Genomic DNA, 13,350 nt, shown 5'->3' with positions numbered 1-13,350 from the left:
TACTGTCTACCAGCCTGAACATTCCAACTCTTGATTCCGTCTATCTCAAGGATGTTAATGTTCTGGAGGTTACAGCCAGTCTCGTCTCCTCTTCCTCCTCCTCCTCTTCTTCTTTCTGCTCCTTCCCCTTCTCTTCTTTTTGCTCCTTCTCCCCCTTCTCTTCCTCCACCTCCGTTAATTCAGTTAATTCTTCATCACAATTAATTAAAATAAACAAAGTACTGCATCTTCTTTCGTTGTTGATTATTGATTATGTATGTATTTCTATGCTTCAATTACTAAAATCTTCAAGCTCGTATAGTCCAAGTAGGTAAAGAAACTACTAAGCATTTATCCTCCTTTCTTTGATGTTGTATTACTGCGTTAAGTTAAGGTCTTGAAGCGCTTATGTTATAGGTGTACTAACACAAGTCATTAACTATTAGAAATTATGAGACATTCAATTCTGGTGTTTTCTTAGTTTGTGTCTCTAAACTTGTAATATAATTCATTCTCTTACTCGAAGCATCGTATGTCAAGAAGGTTATGTTGTATTTCAGATTTGATTCCTTAATTAATAATAAGCGTGTTCTTTCTAAATTGTGTTAATGTTCATATAATTTGTCATTGTTGCAGTTATGAAAAACAGCTATATATTTTAATTACATTTACTCATTACATTAATTAAGGTTATATCTAGTTATTCAGTTATAAATGTTATCTGATTTATTGTTTATTTATTCACGTATATTATGATTGTGATATCGGGAGTTGTTTTTTTCTTGTTGGTTCAAGTTTAGGTTAATCTAATCTACGATAGTGTTGTTATCCTCTAGGGGATCGAGGCCATGTAAAAAGATAATAATAATAATATGCGAGACTTTTTTCTTTATCAGGAAATTTCCAATAAATTGTGTAACCTTATTTTTTTCTTGGTATATTTCAATCTTCTCCACATGCTCGAGATACATGGATAAACTAATGTCGAGTTAGTTGATCTTGAAAGTGACAAAAATACGAGTACAAGGTGTAAAATTGATTAAAGCGAGGCGTCATGTGAAAAAGTTTGGGAACCACCGCAGTCTAAGTCATTAACCCCTTAAGTCAGGTTAATGCCGCGTTGTGTTAATGTTATTCTCTCTCTATTATTGTATCCTTACAGTGTTGACCATATAACTCATAAGTCCTGTCTTTCATTAACACAGCAACAGCAGGAGGATGAGGAACCAGGTCCGCCGGGGTCAGAGCCATGCGAGGGGGTGCAGGGTAGGAGCCAGGGGGCGGGGGGCAGCTCCGGGGCGCTCAACACTACGGGTGAGCGCTGCCCCCCTGAGAGTGATGTGGACATGAGCGAGGATGAAGACGACGTGCGGTCAAGGGATAGCGTGAGCGCCACCATTGAGGGCAAGGTAGGTTCAGGCTCCTCTTGTCTTAACCCCTTGAGGGCGATGACTTGACCCCTTGAGCGTGATCACTTAACCCCTTGAGTGTGATTAACTTAACCCCTTGAGTGCGATGACTTAACCCCTTGGGCACTGTAACTATTACATTGAATCAGGAGTGCTTGTGGACATTCTTGCTGCTTATCCAAAATTTGCTAGCCCCCACTGATTAGTCGTCAAATAGAATATGACTTCTACTGTATATGAACCATTGTCCTGTTAATGAATATGATCTATTTTTTTGTGTATGAACCTCTGTCCTGCGTGGCAGTGAGAAGTGATACCACCCTCAGTGTCAAGACCTGACTTAATTACTCACAATACGCAAACTGTACTCAAGCTTTGTCAATAAATTTGTTAACCGTTAAATGTAATTCAAGAATTCAGGGAGGCAATTCAAAAGGTTGATGGGATAAGACGCAACTAAATGTTACTCTAACTAAAGGTTAATTAAGAAGTGAAATAAAAAATGTATTTCTAAAAGTCATATAAAAGTAACGTTGGGTCTCACGTTTAATTATGTTCACTGGACACCAATTGTGTGACTAAATTAATGTAAAGACTTGTATATAAAAGATTCAGGAACTTTTATAATTTTATATTTGTTGATGAGTAATATGATAATTATTGTAGTAATTAGCGAAGTACATCGATATATTATAACTGTACCTTAATTTTGTGTGATTTTTCGTTAAACTCTGTAAGATGTTAGTGATTATACGCACTTAATATTATTATTATAATTATTATTGCTGTTGCTGCGACTGCTTCACTCCCTACCAACTTATTTCAAATTTCTCCAAAATAATTATATATCACAAGACCAAATATTAATATAATTTTCATTTGATCAATATGTAGAGCTCAAATATATTCATGTGACCTCCCTAGTAAAGGTCAGTGATAAGACAGTCGGCAGAGGATGGAAGAATAAGTTAAATGTGGTGGTGATGACCCCTAGAATTATGTCTACAAATATGAACTTTTTACAATAACTTTCCATTAAGAGTACGGAGTAGTAGTAGTAAGAATAGGAGTATTAATTTTTATTAAACCTACAGTATTATTATTGACAACTGTAAATTTATTATCATTAGTACTATTATTATTATTATTATTATTATTATTATTAATAGTAGTAGTAGTAGTAGTAGTAGTATAAACAGTAATAGTAGTAGTAGTAGTATAAACATTAATAGTAGTAGTAGTAGTAGTATAAACAGTAATAGTAGTAGTAGTAGTATAAACAGTAGTAGTAGTAGTAGTAGTATAAACAGTAATTGTAGTAGTAGTAGTATAAACAGTAACAGTAGTAGTAGTAGTATAAACAGTAATAGTAGTAGTAGTAGTATAAACAGTAATAGTAGTAGCATTTATTACAAGTATTATTATTGTCCGCACCCAGTGTTCGCCGCCGCCGGTCGTGTCCCCAGGAGCACTGTCACTGCCGCCGTACCCTCCCCTCCCGGGACTACAGCCGGGGATGGACCGCCTGCCGTACCCCGTAGTGCCGGGCTCCCTCCTCCAGCACTCTATGATGTACATGGCTCACTACATGCCCCAGGTAAGCCGCTACATGTTGTTGTTTCTTGGTGTCACTTCGTCCTTCTGTAGCCACTCCCAAAGATCAGGCGGTCGGCGAGTCAGTCCCGTCTCTGCCACGTTCATCAAACATATACCTGTACTTCTTATTCTTGGTGACTCGCTAATCAACGGAACCTAACTCAGCAACTATAACTAAACTAAACCAGACTTAATATTTTATATAGTTTACCTTAAGCAAATCTGCCAGGATTTTCTTTATAAAAAATTCAGGGCCGGGAATAAGCTTTGTCCGTCGGAAGGAACAGATTGTTCCCGTAGTGTTGTTGACGGGGTTACTATACGTATACAGTACTGTTGCTTATTATTGATACTGTACTATAATATGCGGAGTTGAATGGCCGTTATCTTCGCTGAAATTGTTTAATAATTTTTTTTAATTTTTTTTTATTTTTTAATAATATTGTGTAGTTAGGTGACGGTTCTTTGTTGCAATATAATAACGTCCTTTTTTCCTCCTTGTTATCTCCTAGACTGAAAATACGGACTATATAGAAGTGATAGCTGTAAATCCGTGCGTCCGATCGCTTGTGTTGGAATTAGTCTCCGCTTGATAAACTTTCAATGGAATAAAGTGATTGGTCAATTTTAGTGTGAAAATGTTTTATGTGACAACTTCATGGTAGAGAATGATGGGTGCGTTGCTAGGCTAAGTAATTACATACTGTAGTTATTGTATATTTTTCGGTGACCGGGAGCGTGGAGTGTGTCGTTCTAGATGTCTCGGTGTTTGTATGTTTTATTTCATGGTTTTGGTTTTGTTTAGTTAGTCTAAGACCCGATTTGTTCTTAGATAATTTGTTTATTTTTCCAAGTACGGCCAAGCGTTATCAGTGACCAATTGCTGATGACCGGTATTCATTGTATGTTTGTTTTTATTTTTACTTTAATGTCTTTTTTAGTGTGTGTTTTGTTTGTGTTTCCTGTAGTGTGTGTGTGTTCCTTCGTGGTGAAGAGGGGCCATATTATTGAAGCTGAATTATTTTATTTGTGAGTGTTGGTTTTTTTTTTAGATCTCAGGTTTGATTTTGATTTAATAATTGTTTTCATGTTTTTTTTATTCCTTTAGTGTGTTTCTTTTATTATTGTATAGTTATAAGTTAATTTTTCAGGTGATATGTTTTTTTTTATTGTGTATGTATTATTTATTAGTTTGTATATATTTTCTTTGTTTTTTAATTGTTTTTCTTATAGTTTGTAACTTTTATATAAAACCTGCTTTTACTGTGTCATTTTAACCTTCAACTATACCGGGTATATATATTTTGAAAATGTTATAATTTCATCACTTCTTTTTCAAATTTATTAATTTTTGATAGTTATTTTTTTTGTAATATTACAATTACATATTTTTTCAATATTTCCTTGTACTAATTTTGTAATTTTCTGATGATTTTCTTTGCAATATTTTTTTTTAATTTCGTAAGGTTTTATTGTAATAGTTTCACTATTCTCTTAATTGCGTTAGAAATATTTCTCGTTTTCTTTTTTTTTGTAATGTGTGTGTAATATTTAATATTTTCTTCATTTTCTTTGTAACATGATTGTAATAGTTTGTTTATATTGTATTTTGTAATTTTACTTAATTTTTTTTTATTCCAAAATAAGTTAATTTCTTTAACATTTTCTGATTCTTTTATAATGTTTTTCATTGTAATCTTCTGATATTTATTTTCTTTGTACTATTTTCTTTGTAGTTTTGTTTATATTTTCATCTTTTCTTCATTATCTCTTGATTTTCACTTATATTTGATTAATATATTTATACTTTAATTAACCGCTTTAGTTATCATTCTCATACAGTTTAATTTTCTTTGGTTAAGTTACCTTAAAGCGTTTCTATATTTCCATTAATTTTAGTCACTCAGTAACGTACATTTCCACCCCATGTGTATAGTGCTCATGGGGGGGGGGGTACACATGATTTAAGTTTCATTACGGTATTTAACTTCGTATTCATCTCTTATAATTTAATAGATTCCTCTATAATTTATTGCATTCGTGTATAATTTAATGTATAATTAATTTATTGTATTCCTCTATGATCTATTGTATTCGTTTTTAAAGTGTATTACATTCGTCTCTATAATTTATTGTATTCGTCTCTATAATTTATTACATTCGTCTGTATAATTTATTTATTTCGTCAAATTTATTGTATTCGCCTTTATTAATATGTTCGTCTCTAATTTATTTATTTCGTCTATAATTTATTGTTTTCGTCTCTATTATTGTGGTCGTCTCTATAATTTAGTGGCTCATCGTTGTTTTAATTTCCGACTGCAATTTACGTTTTTGCCGACTGATTTTTTTGTTTCATCCTTTTTGCTTTTGTTTTATCCTTTTTTGTTTTGTTTTATCCTTTTTTGTTTTGTTTTATCCTTTTTTGCTTTTGTTTTATCCTTTTTTGTTTTGTTTTATCCTTTTTTGTTTTGTTTTATCCTTTTTTGTTTTGTTTTATCCTATTTTGGTTTTGTTTTATCCATTTTTGTTTTGTTTTATCCATTTTTGTTTTGTTTTATCCTTTGTTTTGTTTTATCCTTTTTTTGCTTTGTTTTATCCTTTCTGCTTTGTTTTATCCTTTTTTTGCTTTGTTTTATCCTTTTTTGTTTTGTTTTATCCTTTTTTTTTTTGCTTTGTTTTATCCTTTTTTTTGCTTTGTTTTATCCTTTTTTTTTTTTGCTTTGTTTTATCCTTTTTTGCTTTTGTTTTTTTCGTGCCTTATTTTTGTTTTTCCTTGAAGACGACTTAGCTTAGCCAAAGATCACGTCTACACCACTCTTTGTTATTCCTCGCATCATTGTACTGTCACTGTTATCTTGGTTTATTGTTTTATATTGTATCACTCTTGTATCAATCGGTTTGTATATATATAGTAACTTTTTTATTATTTTTATGTTCCCTTTATTATCAGTTATTTATCTTTTTACTTTATTTAGTTTGTCATTTGATTGCCATTTACTGTTCATATTTTTTTCATATTTTTTATCGTGTCTTTATTTTTGTGTTTATTATCGATATCTTTATTATTATTGTTGTTTCTTTATGATTTATCACTGTTGTTATTTCACTTATTATGAGTTATATTATTTTGTCGTCCTTTATATTATTATTGTTTCGTTATGTTTTATTTTTATTCTTGTTTACAATTTCTTCTTTTTCTCTCTGTTTCCTATGTCCCAATTTATCACCTTTCTTCTTTGCTCTCTATTCCTGGCCAGTGGTTCAGAATTAATCCTCCGTTTTTTTTTCGTTTTTCTTATTACTTTTTTTTGTCTATTTTGTCCTTTTCTGTACATTTTTACTTTTGTGTGTTGTTTTTTCTTAATTTATCGCGTTGTTATTTATCCGTTATTCATTATTGGTTTATTCATATTTTCGCCTTTGTTAGTATTTTTTTTTTCGTTTTTCCGTGATTGAATTGTATTTTTTTTGCTTATTTGTGGTATTTTTCGCCTTATTTTAATTTAGGCTCGTAGTCACATCAATGTTCTTGTCGTGATTTGATGATGTTGGTTTAAATTGATGTTTGTCGTAACTTAATTTTGATATTTGTTGTTGGTGCTTTAGTTGCCAGTAAGTAAATTTCATTCACTTGGTCATAATCTTCCAAACAGATAACTTCTTGTTTTTTTTTTAGATATTTAGATTAAAATAGTGTTATTATTACTGTGTGTGTGTTTTTAATATTCATGTACGTTAAGACAAAGAGGTCTTTATGTGCGTAAACTAAGTATTCTTAACACAAACGACTATTATTATGAATTATACATATATGTTTATTGTATGTTGATGTTATAGAAATATATTACTGTGCTTTACCAACAAAAGTTCATAAGCGCATAGACTAGATCAGAACATGTGTTAGTCGTCAACACTTAATATTTTTATTGTACGACTCTCAGTGTTACGTTGATTTACCGAATGTGGGCTTGAGGTTACTCGCTTCTATACCGTCCAGTGATGAATCTAAATATCTGACTTATCTGGTCACCTCAAGAATCTCCACCCCAGCTTATTTTAATTAAAAGATTAACCGCCCTAACGCTGTTTGGAGATAAAGTTAGGTTAGGATACTTTAGATTCATCACTGGACGGTATAGAAGCGAGTAACCTCAAGCCCACATTCGGTAAATCCACGTAACACTGATCGTCGTACAGTAATATATTTTTATAACATCAACATACAATAAACATATATCTCATAATTCACAGTAATAGGTAGAATGCGTGCTTAAAAAAGACCTTAGTTGGTGAAGTATAGTAATACATTATATAACCTGAACATTTTTTTTTAAGTTGAGTGTAGAAAATGAAACTTAGTGAAAACTACTAAAAACATCAACCTCTTAATTTATAAAACAACAGAGATGATGAAACATTTCGATAGTATTATTTATTACGTGCGATAGTTAATGTATTTTATTTATTTATTCTCATGTTTTTTTTATAAATTTTCTCGCATCTCTTCGTAATTATGCTGTATATTATTAATATAATGCAAGCAAAGTTTTATCCTAGGGATTCTAAAACTATAGCATAATGCAGATTGTCGACATAATAGCATAGCGTGTCTCCTTCTTACAGGTGTCACCGTTCTCCAGCGGTCTGGGGAGCAGCGGACCCCCTGAGGAACGCCGCAAGAGGAACCGCACCTTCATCGACCCGGTGACGGAGGTGCCGCGGCTGGAGCAGTGGTTCGCCATCAACACTCACCCCAGTCACAACCTCATCCTCAAGTACACGGAGGAGCTCAACCGTATGCCCTATCGCCAGAAATTCCCTAAACTCGAGCCTAAGAATGTCCAGTTCTGGTTCAAAAATCGTCGCGCCAAATGTAAGAGGCTGCGGGTGTCCATATAGACTGGTGTGTCATCGAGGACTTCCCACAACTCTTTTTACCCCACTACGAGTGCTGTCCAGAACTGGAATCCACGAATGTCCAGTTCTGGCTCAAGAATAGACGCGCTAAATCCAAGAGGATACGGGAGTCCATGTAGGCCTTGGGAGTCAACGTAGGATGTTTTGCCTTTAAGGACCATCTCTACAGGAGCTCAGCCGCATGTCTTACTACCAAAGTTTCCTGTACTCCAGCCCAACAATATCTAGTACTGATTCAAAAATCGCCGAATCAAGTACAAGCGTCTGCGGGCCATCACGATGGGTTGTTCGGTGGTTGAGGACTTCACCTATAGTCTTAAGTCTTATTACCCAAGGTGAAGCACCTCTGTTGACACGTTTCTTCAAAGGTTCCTTGGAGGATTAGCCTTCAAGAGCCACCGCTACGGACTTGCCTGAAAGAGCGCTGACAGTATGAACGCAGAAATAAAACTTAAACAGAAGTTCAGTAAACATGGCGTATGTGAACCAAAATTAACGTTTCTGCTTCGAGTTTAACCTGAACTTCTAAGGCTTGTGAGGAGATCTGGTCTTATCTTCTGTTCATGAAAACTACAGAGTAGCGGGACAGACCTCGCGTCGTCCACAAACAGAATCGGAGTGGTACGCTTTGATCCGGTGCAATGTGTCGATGTCTTGTGTTACTCTCCTGAGACATGATGAGGTGGTCCGAAGTTCCTCGACAACACGTGAGTTCTCCAGCTGTATCCTGGAACTCCCACGTGAGGTTATCTTGCGACCTTTTGGAAATTATTGTCAAAGTACAATCAAATTGTCTTGAAAAACGCGTTTGTTTACAATCCTTCGGGAGCAATATTATTATTTTATTGTTTTGGGTGGCCATAACATGGTAAATTTACAATAGTAAAATTTATTACATGTTCTCGAAGTGATCGATATCTTATATATACTAAATATTTAAAGAGTGTATCCGTGGTGTTGAAAGTTTAATATAAATCACACTGGATAGCCTTCAAAAATAGTCTTTGAAACAGTGGAGTGAAGGTGGTAAATGCTGTGTTGACCTTGTGGATCAGTAAATACACACATTCAATGTCCGCTAAAGAAAGTCAAAATCCGAAAGCTCTGGGGAAAAAGATGTTCAGTGAGGCGTTATCGACTGAATCATATAACCCCTTGCTAAGGACAATAACAAAACGTGTTTTGTTCGGGTATCGTCCAGGATTTACGATGTAGCACGAGTACTAAGCCAAACTCAGCTCCGGTGAACCTAGAAATTTAGTCTTTTTTTTCGCATTTTGAAAAGTGTAGCAATAACAAAACCGGTGTGTTGTGTGAGACATTTTGCTTCTCCTATGATGAATTCAGGTACAACAACAATAATAATCCAGGATACATGAACTGTATACTTGAATAAAAAATACATATACATAAGCATAAACATCTCAGATGTCTGTGATTTTCGTTCTCTCGTGGGTGCTGCGGTCTGCTCGTAGTGAACGATGACACCATGCTAGTCTCGTTTGCTCGTGCCTGAAGGAAGACCACAGTGACTATACAAATTTTTATGCATTCGTAGGTGCTATTAAATGGTAACCAAGACGGGAAATTCATACAACTCGTAGCCATGGACGGATAACAATGAAACAACACGCAGCGAATGTGGAAAGATAGTGAGTGAGGACGCAACGTTAAGAGCACTGCCGCAAAGATCCCCCGGGTGTGGATAAGTAATATTTATATTCCTACTGGCATATGTTTGCCCTTTATTTAATAATGCTTTGCCGTGGCTTAATAACCAGAGTTGCCATTTGAGTGTTTACCACGACCCGTGAATCCCAAAAACCTCGACTGGTAAAATGACTGACAGCCAAACACGTTACGTCACAATAGCTGACATCAAAATAGGTAACGACACCGGCGCTTCGGGGGAGATTAGAGAAATAAGTAACAGAAAAGCAATTATATGCCCGTACAATTACATCGTTAATTTTTACGGTGTTTGTGACTGACACTTTTTTATAAACGAGATGAGAAGGAATTACAAGAATGAATATTTACAGGAGTTTTTTTTAAGTTAAAACACTTTCATTTGAAATTAATGCCCAATTTTTTAAGTACACTTAATGCATCATTCTACCTGGGTGAATTAGGAAAAAAAGTTTTTTTCCCTAGGGGGATTATCCGAGTATGTATATATATATATTATATAGAAGATATACACTAAGTAATTCTGTTAAAAATTGCCAAACTCAAAAAACTATCCCACGTTCCTTTGACAATATGACAGTGACCCATGAACAGGACTAGTAGTATTTCTAGGGAATCAAATGTGTCTATCACTTGCACCCGCAAACACAGACCTGCCAGCCAGACATACAGATGAACAGTTAATAATGCTAATCTATCCGTGTTTTAATTAACATGCTTGAAATCTAAATTACAAAGCCACTTATTTTATATTGATGACTATTGTATACCGTGCCTATGAGTTTTCTTGAAACATGAAACTGATGTAAAGTTAACGCGCTTACATTTTATTTTATATTTTTATTTTATTTTATTTATTTTTTTATTTTTTTTTCAACTAAAGTGGTTCTCACTTCTTACAAATATCAACAATAAAAGCAAAAAATAAATTGAAGAAAAACGAATAAACACAGCGGCACGGGATACACGATTAAGCTTACCAACCTCCTCGCCTTTATAACAGGTAAATAAAAAACAAGTACTCGATGTTACATCAAACAAGACTTACACGGTAGTTCATTCACCATAACTGACACGACATACAGCGCTCAAGAGGATGACTGCGGCAATGTAAACAAACTGACCGATGGAGAGTAAGCGAGCGACCTTTGTTGTGCTGTATATAAACCCGTATGTACTCGACACCAATCATTCAAACGGACCAGAGTGAGAGAGAAAGAATAACACAGTATATTCACCAACGCTTATACTCGTAAATTCAGTCTGTCAGTCAGTCATTCAGTCAAGTTATTTATTCATTCCTGTAAATTATTGACCGATGATATTATTACACCCTACTAGGATTATCGTATATGTTAACCTACAACCAGTGTCATCATTATTATTATTATTATTGTTATTATTACTATTATCATTATTATTATTTTTATTTAGTATTGTTCTTCAGTGTGTAAAGACTTAATATTAATCACGTCTAGTCATTTTGATGGATGTACAGTACCTTAACCCTGGAACCTTGGAATCCAGAGAAAACGGAGACCCTGAGATTAAGAAACATTTGAATCTGTATCCTAAAGAGAAATTGGAACTTTGAGATGTGAGAAAACTGGGACCTAAGAGAGAAACTGGGACCTTGGGATGTGGCAAAATACTGGGACCTGGTAAACTTAGGTCTACGGTCTCGAACTGATACGCAACCCCTCACTTTCCCTGCCAGTCAGTCTCCCAGTTAACGGTCTATCGTGTATTAGGTGCAATGTAACAGGTGCATTGGAATGGTGCGATATTGTTCCATTGAGGGACTAATCTGCCTCGTTCTCTTGTACGAGAATTTAATGGAGATTTTTTGTTTTATTTATTTAGATTTTAAGTAGAAGGAAGACTCGGTTTCATTATACTCGTACACAAAGATACAAAGACATACTCATACTTACACAATCACACTTATACACACACACACACTTTTACACACACACACATATACAAATATATATTCAAACATACATATGAACATAAAAATATAAATATATATATAGACAAATATTATACGATATTTTTTCACTATATATTTAAGATTACCAATTTGTTTCAGTTGAATTGTTCAGTCATTATTTTTTCGTACACATTTACAAAACTGTACGATTATAATTATTATTATTATTATTAACTATCATGTACCGATGACTACACTCACCTTCTGTTTAACACGTGAATGTAGAACTGTACAATTTTTTTATTTTTTTTCTTCATATCAATTTCCGTTTCCATTGGCACACACATGACTCTACAGAGGTTTTTTTCAAGTCTCCCTTCATAGTGGTAGTGTATCATTGCTTCATTGTTTCACGGTGGTTCGCTGAACCATTTGGCCTGGAACAAGATCTTGGAGAGACGAACCGCATGAATCTGGTTCCTTGTGATATTTTTACTATATATTATCTGTAACTTGTACATAAGATTGTTATATATATTGAAATTCCATGGAGGATGTAAATGCGTCACTTTTTATTTCATCCGTGTGTGTATGTAATTCGAATATGTATATGTGAGAGTATACCTGTAATGTATAATGTATGTCTGAATGTATGTTTGGGTATGTACGGTCCGTGTGGCTGTACGTGGTAATATTTCAACAGGAGACGACCTACACAAAGGTTAATCCACAACATTGTACTTCCAGTCTTGTCATTTTAATAGACCAACGTGTTATACCGATTGTAAACAACTAAAAAAAAAATAACAAAATTTAGTCAAGAAAAAAAAGAAGCCATTTTTGCATTTGTTATCTCGTGATGGAGGAGTCTATAGAAGTCACTGTTTTTTTTTAAGATAAATTTCAGATTAGTGACAATAGTGAGGCAGTTTTATGTAATTTTGGTTTTAATCTTGGACTTGTAACGAGAGAGAGAATTTTTTTCATTATTATTATTATTATTGTTGAGAGTGTAATAATGATAAATGAGTCACACGTTTTAAATTTTGTAAATATCCAATTTTTTTGTACGTTTAATGTTTAGTGACAACCCCGTGAAGTGTACTAAAGACTTGAGTGGGGAGATAGTGTGTGTGTGTGCGTGTGCGTATCTCTCTCTCTCTCTCTCTCATTCTTCAGTCTCTCTCTTTCTCTCTCTCTCTCATTCTTCAGTCTCTCTTTCATTCTTCAGTCTCTCTCTCTTTCTCTCTCTCTCTCATTCTTCAGTCTCTCTCTCTCTCTCATCCTTCAGTCTCTCATTCTTCTCTCTCTCTCTCTCTCTCTCTCTCTCTCTCTCTCTCTCTCTCTCTCTCTCTCTCTCTCTCACCTCAACTTCTAAAAAGTGTAATAAACTCTCACAATGTAAATAAACTTACATAAAAATTTTTCATACCCCTGTTGTAATCAGGACCATTTTCATGTTGATGTAAACCTTTCTCCCGAGTGACTCCCCTCCCCCTCAAGGTGACTTCTCCCCTCACAAAGGGGTGACCTATCCCCTATCCCCATGTGAGCCAAAGTTGGTGTACCCCCCCCCTCCCTCCCTCCATCCCCCTCCTTCCTCTTCCCTTCCTGATAAATAGACCTTTATAGAGCAGGTTAAATAAGATGTATTGATTCTAGTGTTGTTCATAATAAAAATGTCAATTTGCCTTTTGGTGGTATTATTTTATTACCTTTTTTTGGATAATATGAATTTTGACTAGAGAGAAAACTCAATCAGGTAAGATATACTCCGTGTTACCTGAGTTGCAGGGAAGCAAAGTGACCAGCTGCACGGAAGGA

At 34.5% G+C, this 13,350-nt stretch overlaps 1 protein-coding gene across 4 annotated transcripts in view; it reads left to right on the top strand.

Moving 5' to 3' along the window:
• Positions 1–12,347, top strand: part of LOC121863229 (homeobox protein dve-1-like) — a 190,408-nt gene extending 178,061 nt beyond the window's left edge. For 3 of the 4 annotated variants that reach the window (XM_042361719.1, XM_042361720.1, XM_042361718.1), the window contains exons 10-12: positions 1,185–1,388; positions 2,827–2,985; positions 7,593–12,347. In XM_042361719.1, the coding sequence (XP_042217653.1) occupies positions 1,185–1,388; positions 2,827–2,985; positions 7,593–7,886 (657 nt within the window). In that variant the 3' untranslated portion in view covers positions 7,887–12,347. The remainder of the gene's footprint in view (positions 1–1,184; positions 1,389–2,826; positions 2,986–7,592) is intronic. The other variant, XM_042361721.1, reaches the window with a different exon arrangement.
• Positions 12,348–13,350: the final 1,003 nt, after the last annotated feature.

This window comes from Homarus americanus, unplaced genomic scaffold (assembly GCF_018991925.1).
Source record: "Homarus americanus isolate GMGI-L3 unplaced genomic scaffold, GMGI_Hamer_2.0 scaffold46197, whole genome shotgun sequence".
In the NCBI taxonomy this organism is placed as follows: Eukaryota; Metazoa; Arthropoda; class Malacostraca; order Decapoda; family Nephropidae; genus Homarus; species Homarus americanus.
Note: the sequence above shows the minus strand (reverse complement) of the source record. Positions and strands in the feature narration are given on the sequence as shown.